At 60.9% G+C, this 27,953-nt stretch overlaps 1 protein-coding gene across 1 annotated transcript in view; it reads left to right on the top strand.

The window, feature by feature from the left end:
* Window positions 1-26,957, top strand: part of LOC125438016 (beta-soluble NSF attachment protein-like) — a 32,573-nt gene extending 5,616 nt beyond the window's left edge. Inside the window, exons 2-6 of the mRNA XM_048506149.1 lie at window positions 2,659-2,738; window positions 5,386-5,546; window positions 23,268-23,336; window positions 24,904-24,954; window positions 26,083-26,957. Coding sequence (XP_048362106.1) covers window positions 2,659-2,738; window positions 5,386-5,546; window positions 23,268-23,336; window positions 24,904-24,954; window positions 26,083-26,187 — 466 coding nt within the window. The 3' untranslated portion in view covers window positions 26,188-26,957. The remainder of the gene's footprint in view (window positions 1-2,658; window positions 2,739-5,385; window positions 5,547-23,267; window positions 23,337-24,903; window positions 24,955-26,082) is intronic.
* Window positions 26,958-27,953: the final 996 nt, after the last annotated feature.

Here is a 27,953-nt window from a genome sequence, read left to right as displayed (position 1 = left end):
CTCCCCAGGAAAGTTCATGCCCTGCAGAATCTTTCTGCATTCCATAGAGAGCATGTAAAAATGTTTTGTGTGGTCTTTGGAACATTAGGAACCAGAGCTCATCAGTTATTTTAATTCTCTGCGCAATTTGTTAAATTGTTGTTTCACCAATGTAGATTGGTTTTATTTATTATTTTTATTTGTATTTATTATATTTTAAAATGTTTTAAGCTGCCTTGAGACATCTCTAAAGAGAGAGTATGCAGTGTAAATGAAATAAATAAAAACTTATGGGTAATGTTGTCAGGCTATACCTGTGCTTTGCAACTGCTGGAAGCTTGGAGGCGGGGACGTGGGGCGAGGGGAGGACCAGTTTTACGTGCAACATGATGTCACTTAGGGAAACAAACAAAGTCATGTGTTACCCTAATAATTACACCTCTGAAAATGCCAACCACAGGTGAAACGCTAGGAACAAGATCTACCAGATCACAGCCATACAGCCTGGAAAACCCACAACAACCAGAACTATCCACAGTGTTTTGGTTCTTAATATTATAGTTATTTTAAGCCGTTCCTTGTTCTGCCTATCCATCCGTGCACCCATATGAACATAAGAACAAGCCAGCTGGATCAGACCAGAGTCCATCTAGTCCAGCTCTCTGCTACTCTCAGTGGCCCACCAGGTGCCTTTGGGAGCTCACATGCAGGATGTGAAAGCAATGGCCTTCTGCGGCCAAAAGCACGGGTCTCTCACCAGATGATACATTTTATTGCTGTATTCTGTGGATTTCCCACCTTCACATCTTCGTAATGTTTAGCTGTATTCTGCTGCTTGCTTTGTTTGTTTATTTCTGGTTTTCTAGAGCAGTGGTTCTCAACCTTCCTAATGCCGCGACCCTTTAATACAGTTCCTCATGTTGTGGTGACCCCCAACCATAAAATTATTTGTGTCTCGGTTCCTAAGACCATCGGAAATATGTGTTTTACGATGGTCTTAGGCGACCCCTGTGAAAGGGTCGTTCGACCCCCAAAGGGGTCGGGACCCACAGGTTGAGAACCGCTGTTCTAGAGAGTTCTGCTGGCATTGCTGGTATATATTCCCTATTGTTGTGTTTTTTATGTGTACAGTGGTTTTAAAGATTCCAATGGGCTTTTTAAATGTTTTTAAGAAGCCTGTTAACTGCCTTTGGCAGTTGAATTGAAAAGAAGGTTATAAACATTGAAACGAATTGAAAATGAATTGAAAAGGTGGTTATAAACATTTTCATTCTCATGCCAAAGAACCATCAAGTGTAATGTGAGAAAAGGTATTTATAACCCCAGAGGGAGCTAAAACAGCCTTTGTGAGGAGTGATTTTGGGCAGATAAAGGGGGGAAGTGTTACCCACTTCTCTTACTACACCAGATTCCCCCTAAAATCAAGGCCTGCAGTCTGTAGAAGAAGGAGCCCAGAGGAAGGATGAATAGAATTACACTCTACCCTTGGTTCTGTGATTTGTAACAATTATACCCTTCTAAATCACTTCAAAGTCACTGGGTTTTGAAGGCTGCATCTTTGCTTAGGACTATACTGGGAAGGTGTAATTCCTGCCTCAGACTTAAAATGAATAGATTGCTATCGAGCACCATCCTAAAATTTGCAGTTTTCCCTATAAATCATCAGAAATGTTTGCGTATCCCCTGTTGGCAGGCATCTCCCGAGTCACTTGTGGGATGGGTGCCCCCAACAGAGTAGGGGTATTGACTCAATGGATTTTGCTCGCCTCAGGTAGCACTTAGAGACCCCTGAAGTATAATTCAGAGTAGCCTTTATTCAGGGCATGATAGCAAAGTATATGGGCACACTGTTTCTGCCTTCCAGCATACGGGCACACCGCCTCACCATACGCCACCGGTGGGGACCTTTGCCATTGCTCCCTCCGTCCACCTCAAAGTGCACCTGACTGCTGCCTTTAATGCGTCCCCCAACATTTGGACGTGCCCCCAATCCTGCCTCAAGCCTAGGGGCATGCCCTGTCCCCCAGTTGCTGCCAACACAGCCCAAATGCGTGAGAGTCACCCTTTTCCCACTGGCCTTCAAGATCTCATTCCTGATACTGGTGGTCTTCCCCAGTGGTAATGCTTTTAACTTTTCAGTCTGTAATGTTCAAGGTCTCTGAAGTGAGCATAGTAGATAGGTTTGCTTGTTTAAGAAAGCTTTAGCATTCATAATCAATAGCCTGTTATTCAGTTACAGTTTTTGATTGTTAAAGAAAGTATGAGGTGTAGCCATTTGTGTTTGCAGGAGCAGGTAATTCATTTAGAGCGTATATCGCTAGACATGAACAATTTTAAATGAAACTATATCGGTTGCTCTCATGGTTGCATTAGCAACAGTGCACAAACTGGAAAAATGCTTACTTAAATCACCAAGGCCTTCTGACTCAGCTTTACACTGGATGCTTTTAAAAAATTCTTGTCTTCCTGGTAGGGTTTTTCTTGGTCAGAGTATAGCCAGCGTGGATGTCTCAGTCAAATGTACTTGTTTGTGAAGATAAAACAAGGAAAGGGGAGAACTATGTTCATCAGTTTGTACTCATTAAAGGAGTAGTGGGCTAAAAATGCATCTACGCTCGTTGAAGGTAAACAGGAGACTCAGATCCTTCTAATCCCCTTGCTTTCCCTCTGCTTTTCTAGAGGAAATACGAAGTTGGAAGAAGCATGTGAGATGTATACCAGAGCAGCAAATATGTTTAAGATAGCCAAAAATTGGACCGGTATGTATGCAGGTGTCTGTTTTTCTTTGTAGCTGGAAGGGCACAGGTATTTAAATTGATGTGTTTGACTATTTCCATCCTGCCCCCCTGCCCCTGGGTCCAAAGTGGGTTACAGTACAAAAGAAGAAAACAGAACTTTCTACTTTTTTCTTTCTGCCAGATCTTTCCTTGAACTCTAGGCTACAACCCTTTTGGTTCCTGCATGTGAGTCCGCCAAGGCCTAAAGTACCTGAGAGCAGAGGAGAAACAAACTCAGCCAGAACTCATCCAGCAGTTGCTGGCCAGATAGGATGATCTTCCCCTGCTTCTTCCTCTGGGTGTGCCCAGGTTGTAATTACCTGCGAGGAGAAACAAACTCAGCCAGATCTCAGTCAGATGTTCCTAGCCAACTGCTTCCTGCTTCATTCTTTCTCATGTTCCTTAGAGCTTTCTGAAACCATCTTAGATGTCTGAGGTTATTAATTCAAGGCCATTATCTTGAATTTATAGTCCTTAATTGCACACGCAATAAGCTACTGTCCTTTATCTCAGAGCCCAAGTCACGGTTTGCATTGAATTTTTAAATCTGCTCATCTCTGCAGACTCCAGATCATGACTGTGCTGCAGATGATACAGCCTGTTCTCCCAAGATGAAACGAGGGTAATTTGGGAGGTGTTTTTTTTTTTATAGAGAGAATTGGTTCTGTGCTTTCATCACACCCCTTGGATTTCTGGAAATTTGTGGGGTGATTTTTTTCAGCACAGCTTAAAAGTTAGAGGGAGGTAATTTGCAGATGGAGAGCTATGCGTAGCAGCAGAATAAAACAGCACTTTAAAGACTGACAAACACTCAGGCACTTTAAAGACTTAACAGTTCTTATTGAAGCCTAGGGTTTCACAAGTCAGAGCTCAATTCATGATGTACCAATATTAAAGGCTGCAAACAGCAGAAATGTGTGTGGGGGAGATGTTGGAAAGAGAGACCACTTTAAACCAGTCAAAAGAGTAACCCATTTGTGCATTCAGACAGAGGCATAGCAAAGGGGGAAAGCGCCCGGTGCACTGTTGCATTCTCTGCCCCGGAACGCCCTCGCCACACCCCCACAGGGGCGCGCGCCCTGTGCGTTGTGCACCCCCCAGTCCCCTTGGAGCTACACCTCTGCATTCAGAGTAGGTGAGGGGCAATCCTTTACTGTTAATAGATGGGTAAAGTAGGAGTAAAACAACATTGAATCTATGAAAGTGCAGGATGAGCTATGAAAAGCAATTCCTATCAGAAAGTTATATATAGAAAGAGCTTAAATAATTAACGTCTGTCGGGGTAGAATATGCATGATATTAGCACCTCTGGTCAGTGAGAAATCAGAAGTCCTTGTTCAGACCTGGGGAGGTATTAAAAGTCTTGATGAACTCTAACGGGATGAAAACACTGCAGCTTCCATCTCCATCACTCCCCTCTGCAGCTGCAGAAATAGGGGTAGACTGGTACAGGGAAACATTCCCAGGCCTGCTTAAGCAGTAAGCATTCAGTAGACAGAGACGTGGCAATAAGTATTCAGTGGACAGAAATATGGCAGGACCCAGGCTAAGACACTAGAAGGTCATGACAAAAAAATTAAATAATATTTCAAAAACTCTGTACCCACACTTAGGGGGCTTTGCTTTTCAAGGAGTCCTATGCTGTTTTGCCTTGCAAAGCCTAGTGTTAGTGCTAACTGCTCCGAAATGGAGTGTCCAGAGAAGAAATTAAGATTAAGGAACTCCGCACCCATAGAGAAGGCATGAGAGGGATATATTTTACTATATGCAAAGGTTTTCTTCTTGCCCCCCATTACTTTCTTTCTGTAATGGGGAGCTGGCAACCATAATGCAGCTAAGCAAAGAAAAGATGCAGGCCTGAAAATCTATTCTCTTTCTGTTACTAGGCAAGCTTGATAGTTTAAGCAGATTACCCTTTGTACAGAATATATAAAATGTGCAGATTCAACTGTTTTGAGGCCTTACAATTCCTAATTGGACACCTTGAATTTGCCCTTCTTTTAGAGACAGAAGAAAGAAACATAAAGATGTTTAGGCTCTCTTTCTGAGAAGAAGAATAACAAGAGGCAAAATAGATAGGAAAGAAACAGGTCCTATTTCATCTTGCGTCAAAAGATCAGGTGTTCCCACCTTCCAATAAGGGTCTTAGAAAGTTTAATTGTTTTGGAAAAAGGGAAATCTCCACCTTTTTGTATGACTAATTGATGATGATGAATTTTGGGGTGTATTCTTTTTACTGCTATTCTGATGTAACTTATAAAAGTAAGAACACACTGCTTTTCTATAGAGGCTCCCTGGTACTCTATTGCCCATTGTTGGCTGAATAAAATTCCAAAAAAGATTTTTATTCTGTATTGGCTTGAGCTTTCTTGAGCTTCTTTTATTTACTGGTTAACCTGCGTTAACAAGACTTGTCGACAGAGCCAGCAGTATTGAAGTCAATAGAACAGTGGTTTGCCTTGCTTTAAACCGGCTTTACACACTCATAGGTATATTAATGGTTAAGAATTTTGCACTACAAAGCTAAACATTAACCCGAGAGAACTTGCTATGCTTTTGACATTCAGATTGTTACTTATAATATTCTAATGACAATAATTAAATGTCGGGCCTGTTTTTTCTCCCCCAGCTGCAGGAAATGCATTCTGCCAGGCAGCCAAGCTCCACATGCAGTTGCAGAGTAAACACGATTCAGCAACCTGTTTTGTGGATGCAGGAAATGCTTACAAAAAGGCAGATCCACAAGGTGAGAAGCATTGCTGTTTATTCTTGTTAGGCGAGGCACGTTGGGTGAGTGTCTTTCTGCATGCCTTGCATCTACTGTAAGTGCTGAAGATTCCTGAAATTCTGTTTCCTTCAATCAGAATCTCAGAATCGAAATCTCATTTTACCCATGCTAATATTTTTTGCTAAACATTTACTGTTACCTTCCTGTTTGTGCCATTCTGGTTTGTTTCTTTGTTTATTTAAAACATTTATTAGCTGCCTTTCTTCCTTAGATTTTGAGTCCAGTAGCACCTTATTGACCAATAAAATTTTCAGGGTATAAACTTTCAAGAATCAAAGCTTCCTTTAACAGAGCTTTGGCCCCTTCCGCACATTCAGTCCACTTTCACAATTCTTGGAAGTGGATTTTGCTGTTCCGCACAGTGAAATCTAGTTTCAAAGTGCATTGAAAGGATTGAAAGTGCATTATTCTGCATGTCCGAAAGGGGCCTTTGACTTTCGAAAGCTTATACTCTGATATCTTATTTGTCTCTAAGGTGCTCTTGGGCTCGAATATAATGGTTCTACTGTAGACCAATGTGCCAACCATCTGAAACTTTCTTCCTTAAGGAGCTCAAGGTGGAGTACAAACATAGATAAAACACACAGGATGAAATACTTTGGAAACATAAAACCAGCATTTAAAATGTATTCTTGTGCAAATTTACTATCACTTAAGTTCACTGGTGTCATGGCAATTCTGACTTTTACCACCTGCATTTCTCCCAATGCTTTTCTTCCAGTCATTTTTAACATCAGATTCTTCAACTTTCATTTACAAAGCTCAAATCCCCCCCCAATTTTCTCAAATCTATTTACGAAGTTGTCCGTGTTATTATTTTCCTCCAAGTTTAAGACTATTACAAAATGATGAACAGATGTTAACACCAAAAAAGTCAAAGATGTACAAAGCAATCTCATAGGTGCTAGTCATTTTTTAAAAGTTTGATTTGATATTTAATTTATATACTGACCTCCCCCGGAGGGCTCAGGGCAGTGGTGGGATCCAGCAGGTTCTCACAGGTTCCCGAGAGTAGGTTACTAATTATTTGTGTGTGCTGAGAGGGGGTTACTAACTGGTGATTTTGTCACGTGATTTTTGCCTTAGTTACGCCCCTTCTCTCTGCAGTAGCGCGCAGAACTTGAAGCAGTCTAGCAGGAGGTGCACCGGCGTGCGTGGCAGCCTGCGCCTGCGTGTATTCATTTCCCGTCCAAGGACGGTGCAGCGGCTGCGTCCTTGCCACAGCCCTGCCCAGGAATGCCCCACCCCCGGAATGCCCGGCCACGCCCCTGTTGTGCGCCCAGCCCCATTGGTGCTACGCCACAGTTTGAATCCCACCACCAGGGGAACCTGTTACTAAAATTTTTGGATCCCACCACTGGCTCAGGGCGGTGCACAACCTAGTAGAAAATCAATAACATGATAATACAAGGCAATAAAACTAAGCAAGTCACGGTATAGTACAATAGGGCTAAGCATAATGGCAATACCAATTTTGCTAGCTCCATAACCAACCAACAATTCAATATGATCAATAATACTATCAGGTTAACAACTAATACCAGCCCAAACAACTCATAACAACATCAACAACATTGATATAGCATTTCATAGCAACGACAGTATAAAAATTATATAACAGCAATAGCATAACATTTCAAATGTCAATAACAAGAGGGGTCTTTCTTTCACACGTGTTGGATGTGTACAGAGGCTGACTTTTTGGGATTTGATACTTAAGGAAGTACAAAAAATTCTGAAGAAAACAATTTTGAAAAAACCCGAGACCTTTTTGTTGGGAATTGTGGGAGAGGACTTTCCAAAACAATATAGAAGAACCCTGTTTATGTATATGAGAACTGCAGTAAGGACTTTACACATGCAAAAATGGGGAGATAATAAGATGCCAATGAAAGAGGATTCTGAAAGTTACAGAATATTCAGAAATGGCAAAGCTGTCAACTTTATTAAAAGACTATCGTTTGGATATTTTTAAAAAGAAAACTGGAATACTTTTACGGGATACCTTTGGAGAAGTGATTCAAATAGAGAAGTAGTGGCAGGATTTGAAATCTAAAGAAAACAGTAGAATTCGCTTAAGAAATAACTATTGAATTAATGTCTTAATTGCATGCATGAACTTAGAGTTAACTTTTAATCAAACAGGAGAGCTGAAAGTCAATACATGATGTGCAGTCAGGTGTGTTTTTTTATCTTTGTGTGTTTTTTTATGTGTGAGAAAATAAAAAAAATATATTTAAAAAGCTTAACACATTTGTGAGTACAAGCTAAACAAATTCTAAATTTATTTGGCAGGTTTTTAAAGAGGTTTTTTAAAAGGATATTTATAACCTGTCTTTCTCCCCCCGTGGGGGATCCAACTCAGCTCTTCTGCTTCCCTTCTGTGAGGTAGATTAAGCAGAGACAGAAAATAAAAGGCCTGAGGTCACCTAGCGAGCTTTTATCACTGAGTGTGGATTCTCCTAGATTCTGGTCCATCACTCGAACCTCTATACTGCACTGGGTCTGGTTTTATGTATTGCTAGAACTTTAAACTATACTAATACTGCAGTTGAATGTGTTATTCTTTTATTGTTCTGAAGGAGACTGACAGGGCTACCCTAAGAATGCTTTGTTTGGAGCAAGCCCCGCGAGCAGAGTGGGATTCCAAGGAGCTTTACTTAGGATTGCTCTCTGAACTTAATAATGTGTAGGATGCAGCGTCATGTACAGGAGATCACATAAGAGTCAGTGTTTTCTATTTTTGTTAGAGCATCATTGGCAGGGGTAGGGAACCTGCGGCTCTCCAGATGTTCAGGAACTACAATTCCCATCAGCCCCTACCAGCATGGCCAATTGGCCCACCCCCCCCCCCCCCCCTCCCCCCCCCTCCCCCTCCCTCCCCCTCCCCCCCCCTCCCCCCCCCCCCCTCCCCCCCCGCCCCTCCCCCCCCCCCCCCCCCCCCCCCCCCCCCCCCCCCCCCCCCCCACCCCCCCCCCCCCCCACCCCCCCCCCCCCCCACCCCCCCCCCCCCCCACCCCCCCCCCCCCCCACCCCCCCCCCCCCCCACCCCCCCCCCCCCCCACCCCCCCCCCCCCCCACCCCCCCCCCCCCCCACCCCCCCCCCCCCCCACCCCCCCCCCCCCCCACCCCCCCCCCCCCCCACCCCCCCCCCCCCCCACCCCCCCCCCCCCCCACCCCCCCCCCCCCCCACCCCCCCCCCCCCCCACCCCCCCCCCCCCCCACCCCCCCCCCCCCCCACCCCCCCCCCCCCCCACCCCCCCCCCCCCCCACCCCCCCCCCCCCCCACCCCCCCCCCCCCCCACCCCCCCCCCCCCCCACCCCCCCCCCCCCCCACCCCCCCCCCCCCCCACCCCCCCCCCCCCCCACCCCCCCCCCCCCCCACCCCCCCCCCCCCCCACCCCCCCCCCCCCCCACCCCCCCCCCCCCCCACCCCCCCCCCCCCCCACCCCCCCCCCCCCCCACCCCCCCCCCCCCCCACCCCCCCCCCCCCCCACCCCCCCCCCCCCCCACCCCCCCCCCCCCCCACCCCCCCCCCCCCCCACCCCCCCCCCCCCCCACCCCCCCCCCCCCCCACCCCCCCCCCCCCCCACCCCCCCCCCCCCCCACCCCCCCCCCCCCCCACCCCCCCCCCCCCCCACCCCCCCCCCCCCCCACCCCCCCCCCCCCCCACCCCCCCCCCCCCCCACCCCCCCCCCCCCCCACCCCCCCCCCCCCCCACCCCCCCCCCCCCCCACCCCCCCCCCCCCCCACCCCCCCCCCCCCCCACCCCCCCCCCCCCCCACCCCCCCCCCCCCCCACCCCCCCCCCCCCCCACCCCCCCCCCCCCCCACCCCCCCCCCCCCCCACCCCCCCCCCCCCCCACCCCCCCCCCCCCCCACCCCCCCCCCCCCCCACCCCCCCCCCCCCCCACCCCCCCCCCCCCCCACCCCCCCCCCCCCCCACCCCCCCCCCCCCCCACCCCCCCCCCCCCCCACCCCCCCCCCCCCCCACCCCCCCCCCCCCCCACCCCCCCCCCCCCCCACCCCCCCCCCCCCCCACCCCCCCCCCCCCCCACCCCCCCCCCCCCCCACCCCCCCCCCCCCCCACCCCCCCCCCCCCCCACCCCCCCCCCCCCCCACCCCCCCCCCCCCCCACCCCCCCCCCCCCCCACCCCCCCCCCCCCCCACCCCCCCCCCCCCCCACCCCCCCCCCCCCCCACCCCCCCCCCCCCCCACCCCCCCCCCCCCCCACCCCCCCCCCCCCCCACCCCCCCCCCCCCCCACCCCCCCCCCCCCCCACCCCCCCCCCCCCCCACCCCCCCCCCCCCCCACCCCCCCCCCCCCCCACCCCCCCCCCCCCCCACCCCCCCCCCCCCCCACCCCCCCCCCCCCCCACCCCCCCCCCCCCCCACCCCCCCCCCCCCCCACCCCCCCCCCCCCCCACCCCCCCCCCCCCCCACCCCCCCCCCCCCCCACCCCCCCCCCCCCCCACCCCCCCCCCCCCCCACCCCCCCCCCCCCCCACCCCCCCCCCCCCCCACCCCCCCCCCCCCCCACCCCCCCCCCCCCCCACCCCCCCCCCCCCCCACCCCCCCCCCCCCCCACCCCCCCCCCCCCCCACCCCCCCCCCCCCCCACCCCCCCCCCCCCCCACCCCCCCCCCCCCCCACCCCCCCCCCCCCCCACCCCCCCCCCCCCCCACCCCCCCCCCCCCCCACCCCCCCCCCCCCCCACCCCCCCCCCCCCCCACCCCCCCCCCCCCCCACCCCCCCCCCCCCCCACCCCCCCCCCCCCCCACCCCCCCCCCCCCCCACCCCCCCCCCCCCCCACCCCCCCCCCCCCCCACCCCCCCCCCCCCCCACCCCCCCCCCCCCCCACCCCCCCCCCCCCCCACCCCCCCCCCCCCCCACCCCCCCCCCCCCCCACCCCCCCCCCCCCCCACCCCCCCCCCCCCCCACCCCCCCCCCCCCCCACCCCCCCCCCCCCCCACCCCCCCCCCCCCCCACCCCCCCCCCCCCCCACCCCCCCCCCCCCCCACCCCCCCCCCCCCCCACCCCCCCCCCCCCCCACCCCCCCCCCCCCCCACCCCCCCCCCCCCCCACCCCCCCCCCCCCCCACCCCCCCCCCCCCCCACCCCCCCCCCCCCCCACCCCCCCCCCCCCCCACCCCCCCCCCCCCCCACCCCCCCCCCCCCCCACCCCCCCCCCCCCCCACCCCCCCCCCCCCCCACCCCCCCCCCCCCCCACCCCCCCCCCCCCCCACCCCCCCCCCCCCCCACCCCCCCCCCCCCCCACCCCCCCCCCCCCCCACCCCCCCCCCCCCCCACCCCCCCCCCCCCCCACCCCCCCCCCCCCCCACCCCCCCCCCCCCCCACCCCCCCCCCCCCCCACCCCCCCCCCCCCCCACCCCCCCCCCCCCCCACCCCCCCCCCCCCCCACCCCCCCCCCCCCCCACCCCCCCCCCCCCCCACCCCCCCCCCCCCCCACCCCCCCCCCCCCCCACCCCCCCCCCCCCCCACCCCCCCCCCCCCCCACCCCCCCCCCCCCCCACCCCCCCCCCCCCCCACCCCCCCCCCCCCCCACCCCCCCCCCCCCCCACCCCCCCCCCCCCCCACCCCCCCCCCCCCCCACCCCCCCCCCCCCCCACCCCCCCCCCCCCCCACCCCCCCCCCCCCCCACCCCCCCCCCCCCCCACCCCCCCCCCCCCCCACCCCCCCCCCCCCCCACCCCCCCCCCCCCCCACCCCCCCCCCCCCCCACCCCCCCCCCCCCCCACCCCCCCCCCCCCCCACCCCCCCCCCCCCCCACCCCCCCCCCCCCCCACCCCCCCCCCCCCCCACCCCCCCCCCCCCCCACCCCCCCCCCCCCCCACCCCCCCCCCCCCCCACCCCCCCCCCCCCCCACCCCCCCCCCCCCCCACCCCCCCCCCCCCCCACCCCCCCCCCCCCCCACCCCCCCCCCCCCCCACCCCCCCCCCCCCCCACCCCCCCCCCCCCCCACCCCCCCCCCCCCCCACCCCCCCCCCCCCCCACCCCCCCCCCCCCCCACCCCCCCCCCCCCCCACCCCCCCCCCCCCCCACCCCCCCCCCCCCCCACCCCCCCCCCCCCCCACCCCCCCCCCCCCCCACCCCCCCCCCCCCCCACCCCCCCCCCCCCCCACCCCCCCCCCCCCCCACCCCCCCCCCCCCCCACCCCCCCCCCCCCCCACCCCCCCCCCCCCCCACCCCCCCCCCCCCCCACCCCCCCCCCCCCCCACCCCCCCCCCCCCCCACCCCCCCCCCCCCCCACCCCCCCCCCCCCCCACCCCCCCCCCCCCCCACCCCCCCCCCCCCCCACCCCCCCCCCCCCCCACCCCCCCCCCCCCCCACCCCCCCCCCCCCCCACCCCCCCCCCCCCCCACCCCCCCCCCCCCCCACCCCCCCCCCCCCCCACCCCCCCCCCCCCCCACCCCCCCCCCCCCCCACCCCCCCCCCCCCCCACCCCCCCCCCCCCCCACCCCCCCCCCCCCCCACCCCCCCCCCCCCCCACCCCCCCCCCCCCCCACCCCCCCCCCCCCCCACCCCCCCCCCCCCCCACCCCCCCCCCCCCCCACCCCCCCCCCCCCCCACCCCCCCCCCCCCCCACCCCCCCCCCCCCCCACCCCCCCCCCCCCCCACCCCCCCCCCCCCCCACCCCCCCCCCCCCCCACCCCCCCCCCCCCCCACCCCCCCCCCCCCCCACCCCCCCCCCCCCCCACCCCCCCCCCCCCCCACCCCCCCCCCCCCCCACCCCCCCCCCCCCCCACCCCCCCCCCCCCCCACCCCCCCCCCCCCCCACCCCCCCCCCCCCCCACCCCCCCCCCCCCCCACCCCCCCCCCCCCCCACCCCCCCCCCCCCCCACCCCCCCCCCCCCCCACCCCCCCCCCCCCCCACCCCCCCCCCCCCCCACCCCCCCCCCCCCCCACCCCCCCCCCCCCCCACCCCCCCCCCCCCCCACCCCCCCCCCCCCCCACCCCCCCCCCCCCCCACCCCCCCCCCCCCCCACCCCCCCCCCCCCCCACCCCCCCCCCCCCCCACCCCCCCCCCCCCCCACCCCCCCCCCCCCCCACCCCCCCCCCCCCCCACCCCCCCCCCCCCCCACCCCCCCCCCCCCCCACCCCCCCCCCCCCCCACCCCCCCCCCCCCCCACCCCCCCCCCCCCCCACCCCCCCCCCCCCCCACCCCCCCCCCCCCCCACCCCCCCCCCCCCCCACCCCCCCCCCCCCCCACCCCCCCCCCCCCCCACCCCCCCCCCCCCCCACCCCCCCCCCCCCCCACCCCCCCCCCCCCCCACCCCCCCCCCCCCCCACCCCCCCCCCCCCCCACCCCCCCCCCCCCCCACCCCCCCCCCCCCCCACCCCCCCCCCCCCCCACCCCCCCCCCCCCCCACCCCCCCCCCCCCCCACCCCCCCCCCCCCCCACCCCCCCCCCCCCCCACCCCCCCCCCCCCCCACCCCCCCCCCCCCCCACCCCCCCCCCCCCCCACCCCCCCCCCCCCCCACCCCCCCCCCCCCCCACCCCCCCCCCCCCCCACCCCCCCCCCCCCCCACCCCCCCCCCCCCCCACCCCCCCCCCCCCCCACCCCCCCCCCCCCCCACCCCCCCCCCCCCCCACCCCCCCCCCCCCCCACCCCCCCCCCCCCCCACCCCCCCCCCCCCCCACCCCCCCCCCCCCCCACCCCCCCCCCCCCCCACCCCCCCCCCCCCCCACCCCCCCCCCCCCCCACCCCCCCCCCCCCCCACCCCCCCCCCCCCCCACCCCCCCCCCCCCCCACCCCCCCCCCCCCCCACCCCCCCCCCCCCCCACCCCCCCCCCCCCCCACCCCCCCCCCCCCCCACCCCCCCCCCCCCCCACCCCCCCCCCCCCCCACCCCCCCCCCCCCCCACCCCCCCCCCCCCCCACCCCCCCCCCCCCCCACCCCCCCCCCCCCCCACCCCCCCCCCCCCCCACCCCCCCCCCCCCCCACCCCCCCCCCCCCCCACCCCCCCCCCCCCCCACCCCCCCCCCCCCCCACCCCCCCCCCCCCCCACCCCCCCCCCCCCCCACCCCCCCCCCCCCCCACCCCCCCCCCCCCCCACCCCCCCCCCCCCCCACCCCCCCCCCCCCCCACCCCCCCCCCCCCCCACCCCCCCCCCCCCCCACCCCCCCCCCCCCCCACCCCCCCCCCCCCCCACCCCCCCCCCCCCCCACCCCCCCCCCCCCCCACCCCCCCCCCCCCCCACCCCCCCCCCCCCCCACCCCCCCCCCCCCCCACCCCCCCCCCCCCCCACCCCCCCCCCCCCCCACCCCCCCCCCCCCCCACCCCCCCCCCCCCCCACCCCCCCCCCCCCCCACCCCCCCCCCCCCCCACCCCCCCCCCCCCCCACCCCCCCCCCCCCCCACCCCCCCCCCCCCCCACCCCCCCCCCCCCCCACCCCCCCCCCCCCCCACCCCCCCCCCCCCCCACCCCCCCCCCCCCCCACCCCCCCCCCCCCCCACCCCCCCCCCCCCCCACCCCCCCCCCCCCCCACCCCCCCCCCCCCCCACCCCCCCCCCCCCCCACCCCCCCCCCCCCCCACCCCCCCCCCCCCCCACCCCCCCCCCCCCCCACCCCCCCCCCCCCCCACCCCCCCCCCCCCCCACCCCCCCCCCCCCCCACCCCCCCCCCCCCCCACCCCCCCCCCCCCCCACCCCCCCCCCCCCCCACCCCCCCCCCCCCCCACCCCCCCCCCCCCCCACCCCCCCCCCCCCCCACCCCCCCCCCCCCCCACCCCCCCCCCCCCCCACCCCCCCCCCCCCCCACCCCCCCCCCCCCCCACCCCCCCCCCCCCCCACCCCCCCCCCCCCCCACCCCCCCCCCCCCCCACCCCCCCCCCCCCCCACCCCCCCCCCCCCCCACCCCCCCCCCCCCCCACCCCCCCCCCCCCCCACCCCCCCCCCCCCCCACCCCCCCCCCCCCCCACCCCCCCCCCCCCCCACCCCCCCCCCCCCCCACCCCCCCCCCCCCCCACCCCCCCCCCCCCCCACCCCCCCCCCCCCCCACCCCCCCCCCCCCCCACCCCCCCCCCCCCCCACCCCCCCCCCCCCCCACCCCCCCCCCCCCCCACCCCCCCCCCCCCCCACCCCCCCCCCCCCCCACCCCCCCCCCCCCCCACCCCCCCCCCCCCCCACCCCCCCCCCCCCCCACCCCCCCCCCCCCCCACCCCCCCCCCCCCCCACCCCCCCCCCCCCCCACCCCCCCCCCCCCCCACCCCCCCCCCCCCCCACCCCCCCCCCCCCCCACCCCCCCCCCCCCCCACCCCCCCCCCCCCCCACCCCCCCCCCCCCCCACCCCCCCCCCCCCCCACCCCCCCCCCCCCCCACCCCCCCCCCCCCCCACCCCCCCCCCCCCCCACCCCCCCCCCCCCCCACCCCCCCCCCCCCCCACCCCCCCCCCCCCCCACCCCCCCCCCCCCCCACCCCCCCCCCCCCCCACCCCCCCCCCCCCCCACCCCCCCCCCCCCCCACCCCCCCCCCCCCCCACCCCCCCCCCCCCCCACCCCCCCCCCCCCCCACCCCCCCCCCCCCCCACCCCCCCCCCCCCCCACCCCCCCCCCCCCCCACCCCCCCCCCCCCCCACCCCCCCCCCCCCCCACCCCCCCCCCCCCCCACCCCCCCCCCCCCCCACCCCCCCCCCCCCCCACCCCCCCCCCCCCCCACCCCCCCCCCCCCCCACCCCCCCCCCCCCCCACCCCCCCCCCCCCCCACCCCCCCCCCCCCCCACCCCCCCCCCCCCCCACCCCCCCCCCCCCCCACCCCCCCCCCCCCCCACCCCCCCCCCCCCCCACCCCCCCCCCCCCCCACCCCCCCCCCCCCCCACCCCCCCCCCCCCCCACCCCCCCCCCCCCCCACCCCCCCCCCCCCCCACCCCCCCCCCCCCCCACCCCCCCCCCCCCCCACCCCCCCCCCCCCCCACCCCCCCCCCCCCCCACCCCCCCCCCCCCCCACCCCCCCCCCCCCCCACCCCCCCCCCCCCCCACCCCCCCCCCCCCCCACCCCCCCCCCCCCCCACCCCCCCCCCCCCCCACCCCCCCCCCCCCCCACCCCCCCCCCCCCCCACCCCCCCCCCCCCCCACCCCCCCCCCCCCCCACCCCCCCCCCCCCCCACCCCCCCCCCCCCCCACCCCCCCCCCCCCCCACCCCCCCCCCCCCCCACCCCCCCCCCCCCCCACCCCCCCCCCCCCCCACCCCCCCCCCCCCCCACCCCCCCCCCCCCCCACCCCCCCCCCCCCCCACCCCCCCCCCCCCCCACCCCCCCCCCCCCCCACCCCCCCCCCCCCCCACCCCCCCCCCCCCCCACCCCCCCCCCCCCCCACCCCCCCCCCCCCCCACCCCCCCCCCCCCCCACCCCCCCCCCCCCCCACCCCCCCCCCCCCCCACCCCCCCCCCCCCCCACCCCCCCCCCCCCCCACCCCCCCCCCCCCCCACCCCCCCCCCCCCCCACCCCCCCCCCCCCCCACCCCCCCCCCCCCCCACCCCCCCCCCCCCCCACCCCCCCCCCCCCCCACCCCCCCCCCCCCCCACCCCCCCCCCCCCCCACCCCCCCCCCCCCCCACCCCCCCCCCCCCCCACCCCCCCCCCCCCCCACCCCCCCCCCCCCCCACCCCCCCCCCCCCCCACCCCCCCCCCCCCCCACCCCCCCCCCCCCCCACCCCCCCCCCCCCCCACCCCCCCCCCCCCCCACCCCCCCCCCCCCCCACCCCCCCCCCCCCCCACCCCCCCCCCCCCCCACCCCCCCCCCCCCCCACCCCCCCCCCCCCCCACCCCCCCCCCCCCCCACCCCCCCCCCCCCCCACCCCCCCCCCCCCCCACCCCCCCCCCCCCCCACCCCCCCCCCCCCCCACCCCCCCCCCCCCCCACCCCCCCCCCCCCCCACCCCCCCCCCCCCCCACCCCCCCCCCCCCCCACCCCCCCCCCCCCCCACCCCCCCCCCCCCCCACCCCCCCCCCCCCCCACCCCCCCCCCCCCCCACCCCCCCCCCCCCCCACCCCCCCCCCCCCCCACCCCCCCCCCCCCCCACCCCCCCCCCCCCCCACCCCCCCCCCCCCCCACCCCCCCCCCCCCCCACCCCCCCCCCCCCCCACCCCCCCCCCCCCCCACCCCCCCCCCCCCCCACCCCCCCCCCCCCCCACCCCCCCCCCCCCCCACCCCCCCCCCCCCCCACCCCCCCCCCCCCCCACCCCCCCCCCCCCCCACCCCCCCCCCCCCCCACCCCCCCCCCCCCCCACCCCCCCCCCCCCCCACCCCCCCCCCCCCCCACCCCCCCCCCCCCCCACCCCCCCCCCCCCCCACCCCCCCCCCCCCCCACCCCCCCCCCCCCCCACCCCCCCCCCCCCCCACCCCCCCCCCCCCCCACCCCCCCCCCCCCCCACCCCCCCCCCCCCCCACCCCCCCCCCCCCCCACCCCCCCCCCCCCCCACCCCCCCCCCCCCCCACCCCCCCCCCCCCCCACCCCCCCCCCCCCCCACCCCCCCCCCCCCCCACCCCCCCCCCCCCCCACCCCCCCCCCCCCCCACCCCCCCCCCCCCCCACCCCCCCCCCCCCCCACCCCCCCCCCCCCCCACCCCCCCCCCCCCCCACCCCCCCCCCCCCCCACCCCCCCCCCCCCCCACCCCCCCCCCCCCCCACCCCCCCCCCCCCCCACCCCCCCCCCCCCCCACCCCCCCCCCCCCCCACCCCCCCCCCCCCCCACCCCCCCCCCCCCCCACCCCCCCCCCCCCCCACCCCCCCCCCCCCCCACCCCCCCCCCCCCCCACCCCCCCCCCCCCCCACCCCCCCCCCCCCCCACCCCCCCCCCCCCCCACCCCCCCCCCCCCCCACCCCCCCCCCCCCCCACCCCCCCCCCCCCCCACCCCCCCCCCCCCCCACCCCCCCCCCCCCCCACCCCCCCCCCCCCCCACCCCCCCCCCCCCCCACCCCCCCCCCCCCCCACCCCCCCCCCCCCCCACCCCCCCCCCCCCCCACCCCCCCCCCCCCCCACCCCCCCCCCCCCCCACCCCCCCCCCCCCCCACCCCCCCCCCCCCCCACCCCCCCCCCCCCCCACCCCCCCCCCCCCCCACCCCCCCCCCCCCCCACCCCCCCCCCCCCCCACCCCCCCCCCCCCCCACCCCCCCCCCCCCCCACCCCCCCCCCCCCCCACCCCCCCCCCCCCCCACCCCCCCCCCCCCCCACCCCCCCCCCCCCCCACCCCCCCCCCCCCCCACCCCCCCCCCCCCCCACCCCCCCCCCCCCCCACCCCCCCCCCCCCCCACCCCCCCCCCCCCCCACCCCCCCCCCCCCCCACCCCCCCCCCCCCCCACCCCCCCCCCCCCCCACCCCCCCCCCCCCCCACCCCCCCCCCCCCCCACCCCCCCCCCCCCCCACCCCCCCCCCCCCCCACCCCCCCCCCCCCCCACCCCCCCCCCCCCCCACCCCCCCCCCCCCCCACCCCCCCCCCCCCCCACCCCCCCCCCCCCCCACCCCCCCCCCCCCCCCCCCCCCCCCCCCCCCACCCCCCCCCCCCCCCACCCCCCCCCCCCCCCACCCCCCCCCCCCCCCCCCCCCCCCCCCCCCCCCCCCCCCCCCCCCCCACCCCCCACCCCCCCCACCCCACCCCCCCCCCCCCCACCCCCCCCCCCCCACACCCCCCCCCCCCCCCCCCCCCCCACCCCAAACCACCCCCCCCCCCCACCACCCCCACCCCCCCCCAACCCCCCCCCCCCCCACCCCCCCACCCCCCCCCACCCCCCCCCCCCCCACCCCCCCCCCCCCTACCACCCCCACCACCACCCCCACCCCCACCCCCACCACCACTACTACCACCACTGCTACCCCCACCCCCACCCCCACCCCCACCCCCACCAGCATGGTCAATTGGCCATGCTGGCAGGGGCTGATGGGAATTATAGTCCATAACATCTGGAGTGCCAAAGGTTCACCACCAAGATGGTGTGGAAAAAAATATGCAGCATCTATTGTTACAGATTACAGTGGCCCACTCATCGCAGTTTGCTTTCTGTGATGCTCCCCGTTCCAACTATTCAAGTTTGATTTTCAGTTCCTTGTAACTGGAGGCAGAATTATGTTTTAATCCTACCTTTGCTGAAGGAGTTTAGGGGGTAATCCACATTTCCTCAAGGGCTGTCAACTCACGTTCTGGGAATTCCTGGAGATTTGGAGGCAGTGCCATGGGAGGACAGCGTTGGGGGGCAGGGGAGAGTTCAAATAATGCATGGTGCCATAGAGTCTACCCTCTGGAGTTGTCTTTTCCTACTGGGGAGTATATATCTGTAGTCTGGAGGTCAATTGTAATCCTCTAAACCCCATGTTGAGGTTGTTTGCCCTGTGCCTCTCCGCTTTATTTTCTTGTTGCTAGGTTGATGAAGAGTGATCACTGAGCGATGATCCCTCCCAAGGTGCTGTTACCCGAAATGGTCTGCCCCTTTAAGAGTGGGGGAATTAACAAGAGCAGACTCTTAACTTAGCAAAAGGTCGGGGGCTTTGTTGCCTACGTATACCAAGATCAACTTTTGCAAGAAATTCCACAGGAGAGAAAAATAAGGTTTACACGTTTTATTTAGGGATAATAGGGGTGCACCAACACACAGTGATCAGTGCAGCAGAACACTCAGTCAGTCCTAGGAAATAAGCAGCGTTGAGTGGATAGGTTTGGAATAGATGAAGGAAACTGGGGAGTAAGGATTATAGTCACCTGATCCTGGAGTGGAATGGTCTGATGAACAGAACTGAGTGATCCTCACTTAGCACAGATAGAAGAAAGAACAAATCATTGTGGGACAATATCAACAGACAGAGAGATGTCCAGAAATATTGAACACTGGCTACTGGAAGAGGGGGCTTCTTATTGGAAAACAGGGACCCTCAGAGTTATGCAGGGCAATCTCCCAGGACAAAGAGGGGTCCTGCCTTTCTGGTGAAAGACAAGAGGCAGACATTAACTTTAAGTGTTGAGTTGTTAATCTAATGGTCGAGGCATTAGCTTGATGGGCCAAGCTTGGGAATGCCTGAAAAGGGGGAAGGTAGCTGATTAAATTACAGCTTCTGCACCAATGATAGTGTAAATGGGGTGGTCATCTGAAAGATTAGTCAAAGTGAGAAGGTCTTGGCTTAATGCAATATTGACAGGGACACTTGGGGCAAACACATTAGCAAGTCCTTTGTCTTCGCAGGGTGTATAGTCCAGGGCTGGAGATGGAAATGCTCTCCAGGGCAGGGGTATTGTGTTCTTCTTTAGGAAGTATGCAGCAACTATTTGCAAGGCAGATGTGTGTGTGAGGGCAAGTCGAAACAGGATTTTACTGTGTCCTTGTGGGTACTCTAGCCAATGCAGAGAATGGACTCCCCATATTGGCACTGTTAGGCACTCCAAGGATTGGCAGGATGGATAGAGGTACCACTGTCTTAAAACAGAGCCCCCCTCCCTACCATGGGCCAGACTGGTAACAGTCCAATCCGGCCTAGATGCAGCTAAGCCAAATTCCCTCTAACACTATCCTCCTCCTTGTTTCTGGTCAATTCTGTACACTGGATCTAGTGAGCTCTGTTTTCCGTGTTGCAATAAAGGCAGTTTTGAGCTTGGAGCGCAGGAGAAGTCACATACATACATAGCACAGACTCTTTCCTGTTTTAACAAATCCCCTACCAGCCCTTCTTTCTAATTTTAAACTCGTTTCTCCAAAATGAGCTGAGCATCTTTGATTTTATGCCTTGAATCGTGCTTCCATTGCTGGGAAAACTGTTTCTGATAGGCCAAGGGATGAACTGGGCGATGTGTGGGAGAAGTGTGAAGAGTTTCCTGCAGATGGCTTGCTTTTGCAGAAAAGCAGCCCTGGGGGCTGTGATCACAAACAGAAGCAGGTTAACTCTTAAAAGAGCCAGGCTAGTGGTCACAGGAATGCGATTGCCCCATTACAAACCCGAAGACTCTTAAACAAATAACATTTATTGAAAGGGGAGGAAACAATAAGGTCAGACAGGGAGCAGGATGGTTAAGATTTATAATAGCAGTCCCTAATTTAGAAACAGAAGAAAGTGTTTTAGCCACTTTCTGCCAGAGTCTCTGAGAAACTGTTTTCCCCCTCAAGAAGCTGTTTTTCCCCTCCAAGAAGCTACACTTTATTGACAGGTCATTCCAGAAGACAGCCACTCCTCTGCCTTCCTCTGTCTCCAATGTCTGTTTTCCCCAGAATATTCTTCTTTTTTAATTCTCCATACCACCTGGAGGAAAAAAAATGCCTCAGCATCTTCTCTGACTAGAGTTTATACCTTCCTGCTCCTGCCCTGTTGCCAGTCAACCAGTCACTCAGCCTCTCTGTAGGAAGCCCTTAATGCCCCCTCTTTTTTATTCCCTCCCTCCCTCCTAAAAAACCCCAGAAAAATAGAGAAAAAGTTTTTAAAAGATTTACATAAAGACAAAAATATAACAACTGTCTGCCTGCAAGAGTTTAATAGTTTCAAAGTACATAGACATCCTCAAAAATCAGTGGACATTGTAAAACAAAATTGATATGGATCAAAAATCAGTGAACATTGTAATACAAAACTGATGTGGAGAATAAGTTCTTTCTAGAAAGAAACAAATAACTGGACACGCCCAAAGCACACATGTAAAGGATGCGTCCTGTGCGTTGCAACACCAACAATTAGGCACTTTACTCAATCCTTTGCTGAAGAGTTGTTGTGATGTCCAGTATATCTTGAACATAATATTGTTGACTGAATTAACTTCAGTTTAAGATCCGTGGAGAGAGCAAATATAAACTTTAAAGCCATATCCTGCAGCTTTGACAAAGTAGCGTGATCTAGCTCCTTATTCCCTTCATTCCTGAGACTCTACATATCATATTTATTAACATCAAATATTTACAAACTAATATTGTAGGTTTCGTTTTCTTTCTTGATTCAATTTGAGTTTCCAGAAGCAAAGGGGACTCTGAGACACTTACAGCCCAATCCAGATCTGATGGGTGGGCGGGGTCGGTGCTGCTCCAGCGCTGCCCCGCCCCCTCCAAAGAGCTTTCCTGTGGCATGGGAAGCCTGAAAAAGGTAAAAACAAAAAACCCCTGCACTCTCCCATAAGAGAGAATAGAGATCCGCCATGAAAATCACGATGTATCTCCACCAGTGGCTCTGCCGGTGCATGGAGCTGATTGGGTACTGGAGGCCGACTGAGGTTGGCCCCGCCCATAGAATGCCCTGCCCATAGAACACTGTGAGTCATAGAATGCCCCGAGTCATGCCAGCACAGACCTGAGTGGCAGAGGACACTTCTGGATGGGGCGTCGCAGAGCTGCACGGTGCCTAGCTGCCCAAGTAAGTTGCCCCTCCGCCGGTACATTTGCCCCTTGCACCGGTGAAGTGAGCACTCACGCTGGCACAGTGGAGCGCTGAGTTCAGAAGGGAATTCACCCCCCTCTGGATTAGGCTGCCCATGCTGCAGGGCTATATTTAGATACCAGTAACCATTGCAACTGTAAGTATTGCCATTTTACACAAGGTGGCAAGTGATAGTTAGACCTCAACTCAGAAAATGACAAAAAAAACCCTATCATCAAAACCTATCAATTAGTCCAATGGAAAAATCCCCCTATTCAGGGAGTGGTATGTTTAACCCCTTTCCTTCCTGCTATTTTCCCATTCAAAATTCACTCTCCCTTCCTTCCATTGGTTGCTGTCTTACTCATGGGGGGGCAAAAGATACAGGATTAAAAAATGTGCTTATAACAGCAGCAGCAATTATGATATAGATAAATGGTGGGACCAAAAGAGGTTAAGCACTTTCTGGTCTCCAGACCATCATTCTGCTGCTGAAACAGGGGATATTTTTCAGTAAAACAAACAAACACTTAAATGTCTGGGAGACTGCTGACTCATCTTTTCTGCGTCGTCTGCTTCGCCTAGCTGAGAAATCCCAATTTGTAAAGTGTGTGCGCTAATATAACCTCCATCTCCAGTTATATGTCTGAGTTAAAGAATAGCCGGTTAAGCAATGAAAGAAACCCTTTTTTGATTTCAGTACTGGGGGGACGAACCATTTCTTGCTGCAGGTGTGCTATCATACTATTCTCATTGTCCATATTGAACTGTTTTAAACTGTTTGAATTGTTTTAAACTGTAAGTAACTGCTGCTGGAGTTTTAATATGTTTAAGTTATGTTGTTTGAGTTGCTGTCGGACAACAGCCATGTTGTGAGCCGCCTCGAGCCCTCTGGGGAAGAGGCGGCCTAGAAATTTAAAATATAAATTAGATAGATAGATAGATAGATAGATAGATAGATAGATAGATAGATAGATAGATAGATAGATAGATAGATAGATAGATAGATAGATAGATAGATAGATAGATAGATAGATAGATAGATAGATAGATAGATAGATAGTATTTTTAGTTTAAGAAACTCTTCTCTAGTATTTCCTTGCATCACCGCAGTCTGCAAGACAGAATGTTCCCATGTGTCTTAATGGTCTGTGGGAACTTCTGAAACTTCCAGATACAAACCTACCCACCCAAGGCAGTCACAGTAGGTAACTAGTACGGGGAGTTCAGCCGTGCAAGATATTATCTGTCATCCGGAGGCCAAATGTATCTAATCAAGAATAGGTTGTCCTCTTGAGAAGCATGGCTACCATGGTGACAGTTTCCCAGTGAAATATTCATCATGAGATCCTTTTGATTGAATAGCAAACTTGAGAAGTGGCTTCTCTCTTCCAGCTTGCCCTTGAGAAATATGAGGAAATGTTTCCAGCATTCACGGATTCAAGGGAGTGTAAACTATTGAAGGTGAGTGATGCTGCATGCCGGCCAGCATGCTGAAACCAGAAACAGTGCACAGACCCATGTGCTGGAACCAGAAACAATGCACAGGCTTTCTTGGGATTGTTGCATGGAGATTGAGAAATACAGGGACCTGGGAATTGAAAGGAAGAATGATAATCCTAGTTTGCAGCTTAAAACTGTAGTCTCTATTAGCTGGATGTGAAGAATTACAATATCACTGAATAAGATTTTAGGAAACCGCATGAAGGTGTGGGGGGCTGGTGAGTCATCACCTCATGGGGGGATCTTGATGATCATCCCAACCAGTTATTCAAAATCCGAGAAGAAGGGAAGGGAGTCTGCTGTGTTACTCCCCCTGAACTCTGTCCTATAGACGGTTCTGAGAGAAGTTCCGAAAATCCTTTCTACCTGTCTTCTCACTCGTCCTGAGCAACCTTCTTTGCCACATCTATTTTCTGGTCTCCCGCTACCTTTAATACTCATGAATGATTCTTGGTTTTGCTCTGGCTTTATTCCCAGGGCTGGATAAAGCTAGCTGCAAAAGACTGAGAAATACAGAGACCTGGGAATTGAAAGGAAGAATGATAATCCCAGTTGCAGCTTAAAACGATAGTCTTTATTAGCTGGATTTGAAGAATTACATATGCTATCGGCTCCGTGTTTTTGAGGGCCCTGCAGCAAATGTTTGCTAGCTCTCCGGTGAAAATGGCATCTCACTGTATTCTCAATCTGGCAACACTGTTGTTTGCATGTCAGGGGGAGCTGCATGCTGCGTGGTATGTGTTGTAGGTTCTGCGTGAGTGCAGGTGTGTGTTGGTTCCTTGCTGTGCTGTGTGCACAGGTGTGTTGTCCTTTGTGCTGTCTGCCGCACTCCCAAGCTGCTGCAGCATGCTTACTTTTGCCGCTGGAAGGTGTACTGGTGCCACTGCGGTGAGCCCGCAGCAAGGGATATGCGGCTCCAGGGCTGGGCTGGATATGGTCAGATATAGAACTGGATTAAGCAAACGAAAAAATTGAATTAATTTACTAGGTGAGTAAATAATTTATGTTTTAATATTTATGTGCATTTTGGCACTACCTTCATCTGGCCCTGTTTATTCCCAAGGTTATAGCCTTTTTTTTTACTGACCTGGGGAGCATTTGAGGTGACAGCACTGTGTAGCTTCCAGAAATGGCAACCTACATCTTCCATATCTGCTTTCCCTCCCCCTGGACTCTGCCCCAGTCTCTTGCCTTCTTCTCTCTGTTGTGGACCCAGTCTCTGCTTCCTGGGACCATGATGCCATGTAGGAACCTCCTGACTTCCCCCACCTGTAAGATCACAAGCTAGAATACTGATTGTATTGATAGTGCATGCTTATAATCTCACAGAGATATTGCCAGTAGAGCATTGTAATATGAACCTTTGCATACTGCCACATATTGTTCACCAGAAATATTTTTTTTAAAACGTCTCTCCAAGTATTGAAAGGTCTTGTTCAGCTAGAACAGTTTAATTACCACCTTCCCTAAGAGCAGTGGTCAAACATGCCGTTCAGCGGGTTCATCTTTTAATTTTTTTTTCTGCTAGAAATTGCTGGAAGCCCATGAGGAACAAAACTGTGAGGCATACACCGAAGCAGTAAGTAGACCTTTCTTTTTTGTAAGCTGTCAGCCAGGTCACATAGATCAGTAGTCTTCAGATGATGGCTACATAGTTGGGTGTCAACCTATTGGGGAAAGGATGGAGTTCTCCTGGAATTGCAGCTGATCTCCGGATAACAGAGCTCAGTTCTCCTAGTCCTGGGGTCTGCAACCTGTGGCTCTCCAGATGTTCATGGACTACAATTCCCATCAGCCTCTGCCAGCATGGCCAAGTGGCAGGGCTTATGGGAATTGTAATCCGTGAACACTCACAGCCCCATCCCTTTCAAAAGCCATTTCGCCTAGAAAGGGGTGTCCAACTCTGGCACTTCAGATGTTCATGGACTACAATTCCCATCAGTTCCTGCTGGCATCGTCAATTAGCCATGTTTTGCAATGACTGGTATTGGAAATGGTTCTTTCTTTCTTTCTTTCTTTCTTTCTTTCTTTCTTTCTTTCTTTCTTTCTTTCTTTCTTTCTTTCTTTCTTTCTTTCTTTCTTTCTTTCTTTCTTTCTTTCTTTCTTTCTTTCTTTCTTTCTTTCTTTCTATAAACCACCCTTCCCCACAGAACTCAGGGCAGTGAACAACACCAATAAAATGTTACAAACAACAATCATAACATAAACCTCATAAAACAGCATACAGCTTTAAAATAATACAAGATTAACAATAGATGGTGACACCCAATCCCTTATATGTCCCAGGGAGGCCACTAATATCAACGATCAAATCAGTTCAGGCCCAGCTGGCCAGATGTAAAAGCCTGGCGGAAGAATTCTGTTTTACAGGCCCTATGGAACCCATTCAAGTCCCGCAGGGCCCTGATCTCCCTCGGGAGGCTGTTCCATCAGTAGGTTCCAAGGCCATAAAGGTCCTGGCCCTTGTGGTGGCCAGCCTATCTGGTTATGGTTTCGTTGCTCTTGGATTTTGATATTCATGTTATTTCCCCCCAAACGCTTAGGTTAAATAAGCAATGTGCTGAGTATGAAACGTAAACGTTCTTGCCTTTTGTGTTCTGATAATTGATATGTCCATTAATGTATAGTAATTTCAATAATTTATCATAACTGTAAGAATTTATGTGTCCATTAATTTATAATAACTTATGTCCATCTCTCCGCATAGGTGAAAGAGTTTGATTCAATATCCCGCTTGGATCAATGGCTCACCACCATGTTGCTGCGGATTAAAAAATCGATCCAAGGAGAGGGTGAGGGGGATCTGAAATGATCTGTCCCACGTGACTTGTGCCGTGTCCATTAAAATACTCTTGTGTTGTGGCCCAGAACCATTGTGGGATACTTGATAAATGCTTCTAGCTTCACTGGCTGGTGTCTTGTTCAGTATTCTTTAGTGGCTCATCCTGTGGCAACTCTGGACATGAATTGTCATCTGTAAGATGGATTCTTTTAAGAACTTCTAAATGTAAGATGCAGGTCCCGATCTTTTTATATGTTTGCTTGGAAGTAAATCCCACTAAGTTCAGTGGAACTTGCTTTCATGTAATTGCGCATAAGGTTGCAGGGCCAGTAAACTCCACTGTTGCGAAACACCGGCTGCCCTGAAATTATTCACTCATAGTATGAGTCGCCTTGTTTCCCCACTCCTCAAGCTCCCACCCCCAATTTGTTGTGGTTTTGAATAAATGTTGGTCTACAGTTTATCTGGATCTTTTGTGATATCAACAACAACAATAGGGCAGCTCAGTTTTCACTGTTGTTGAAATGTCTGTCCCTTGTATGGGTTAACATTTGTGTAACTTGATATGGCAGAGTCACAACTCTACACCCAATAGAGCTGAGAGGGCACCTAAAAGGCGCAATCTCCTTCCAGATAAGTTAGGAGCTTCGTCTGGCTCGAATAAAAGCCATGTTTGAATGCAAATGGTTCTGTCACAAGTTAGGGTGGAATGGTGTGTGGGTGACAGGGAAAGGTTTAACTTCAGGAGCCAGAAATGTAATGTTGAGGCCTCTGTTACAAATAAAGGACCTATTTCTGAAGCATTCTCTCTCTGAAGACATTTGTTCCAGCCCAACAACTGTAGGGCAAGAAGCGGAACTCCACGGTTCTCTGTCTGACTCAGTGGCAGGAAAAGTTGTGCCTATGCAGTCACTGAAGTCAACAAAAACTGCTTCTGATCACAGGCACGAGCTGGGAGCCTTTCAGTAGTTTTGCTTGGAGCGCATATGAATACACGAGGTTCAGAAGTGTGAATTAGAGTGCACCTGCTCTTAACCACTACACCACGCTGGCTCTCTTCTAATGCAAAATGAGCACAGCACGGATAAGCTTGGCCTAGGATCTTTCTGTTTGCTGTCCCAGTTCTTAGCTTGCAAGGAGTTTGTTTTGAACATGGGGATGGATTTCCAAACAGCATCCCCATCTGTGTTGGGAAAAGTCCACCATGTTAGTCTGTCTTGGCAAAAGAATTATTATTTATGTACTTCAACGTATATCCTGTCCTCCCCGACCAAAGTTGGGCTCAAATACAAATATATTTAAAAACAGTTGAAGTAGTACATAAAATACCACTAAACACATATCATTAAAACACAAGATGGAGAGCACAGTTGAAGCCTATGAGGTCTACCCCAGCCCAGCTCAAACAAAATTGAGAGAGGGCGACGCAGAGTGACAGTGCGTTGGTGGTTTGTTGTTGTTGTTGTAGGGAGGCCGGCAGATTACATTGGGACATACAGGTGGCCTCCACCAAAGGCTTGGTAGATCATCTCTGTCTTACAGGCCCTGCAGAGCTGTTTGAGATCCCGCAGGGACCTGGTGTCAGCTGACAGAGAATTCCACCAGGGTGGAGCCAGGGAAGAGAAAGAAACCAGGGCAGAGAAAGCTCTGGCTGTGATCAAGGGCTATCGCACATCGCTGAGGCCAGAGACCACCAGGTTTTTAGAGGAGGATCACAGCGTCCTCCACAGGCAATATGGAGTGATGCAGTTCCGCAGATACGAGGGTCCTAGATCACTCAGGGCCTTGAAGGTTAT

This window comes from Sphaerodactylus townsendi, linkage group LG01 (genome assembly GCF_021028975.2).
Source record: "Sphaerodactylus townsendi isolate TG3544 linkage group LG01, MPM_Stown_v2.3, whole genome shotgun sequence".
Classification (NCBI taxonomy): Eukaryota; Metazoa; Chordata; class Lepidosauria; order Squamata; family Sphaerodactylidae; genus Sphaerodactylus; species Sphaerodactylus townsendi.
This window is presented reverse-complemented; position numbering and strand designations above follow the sequence as displayed.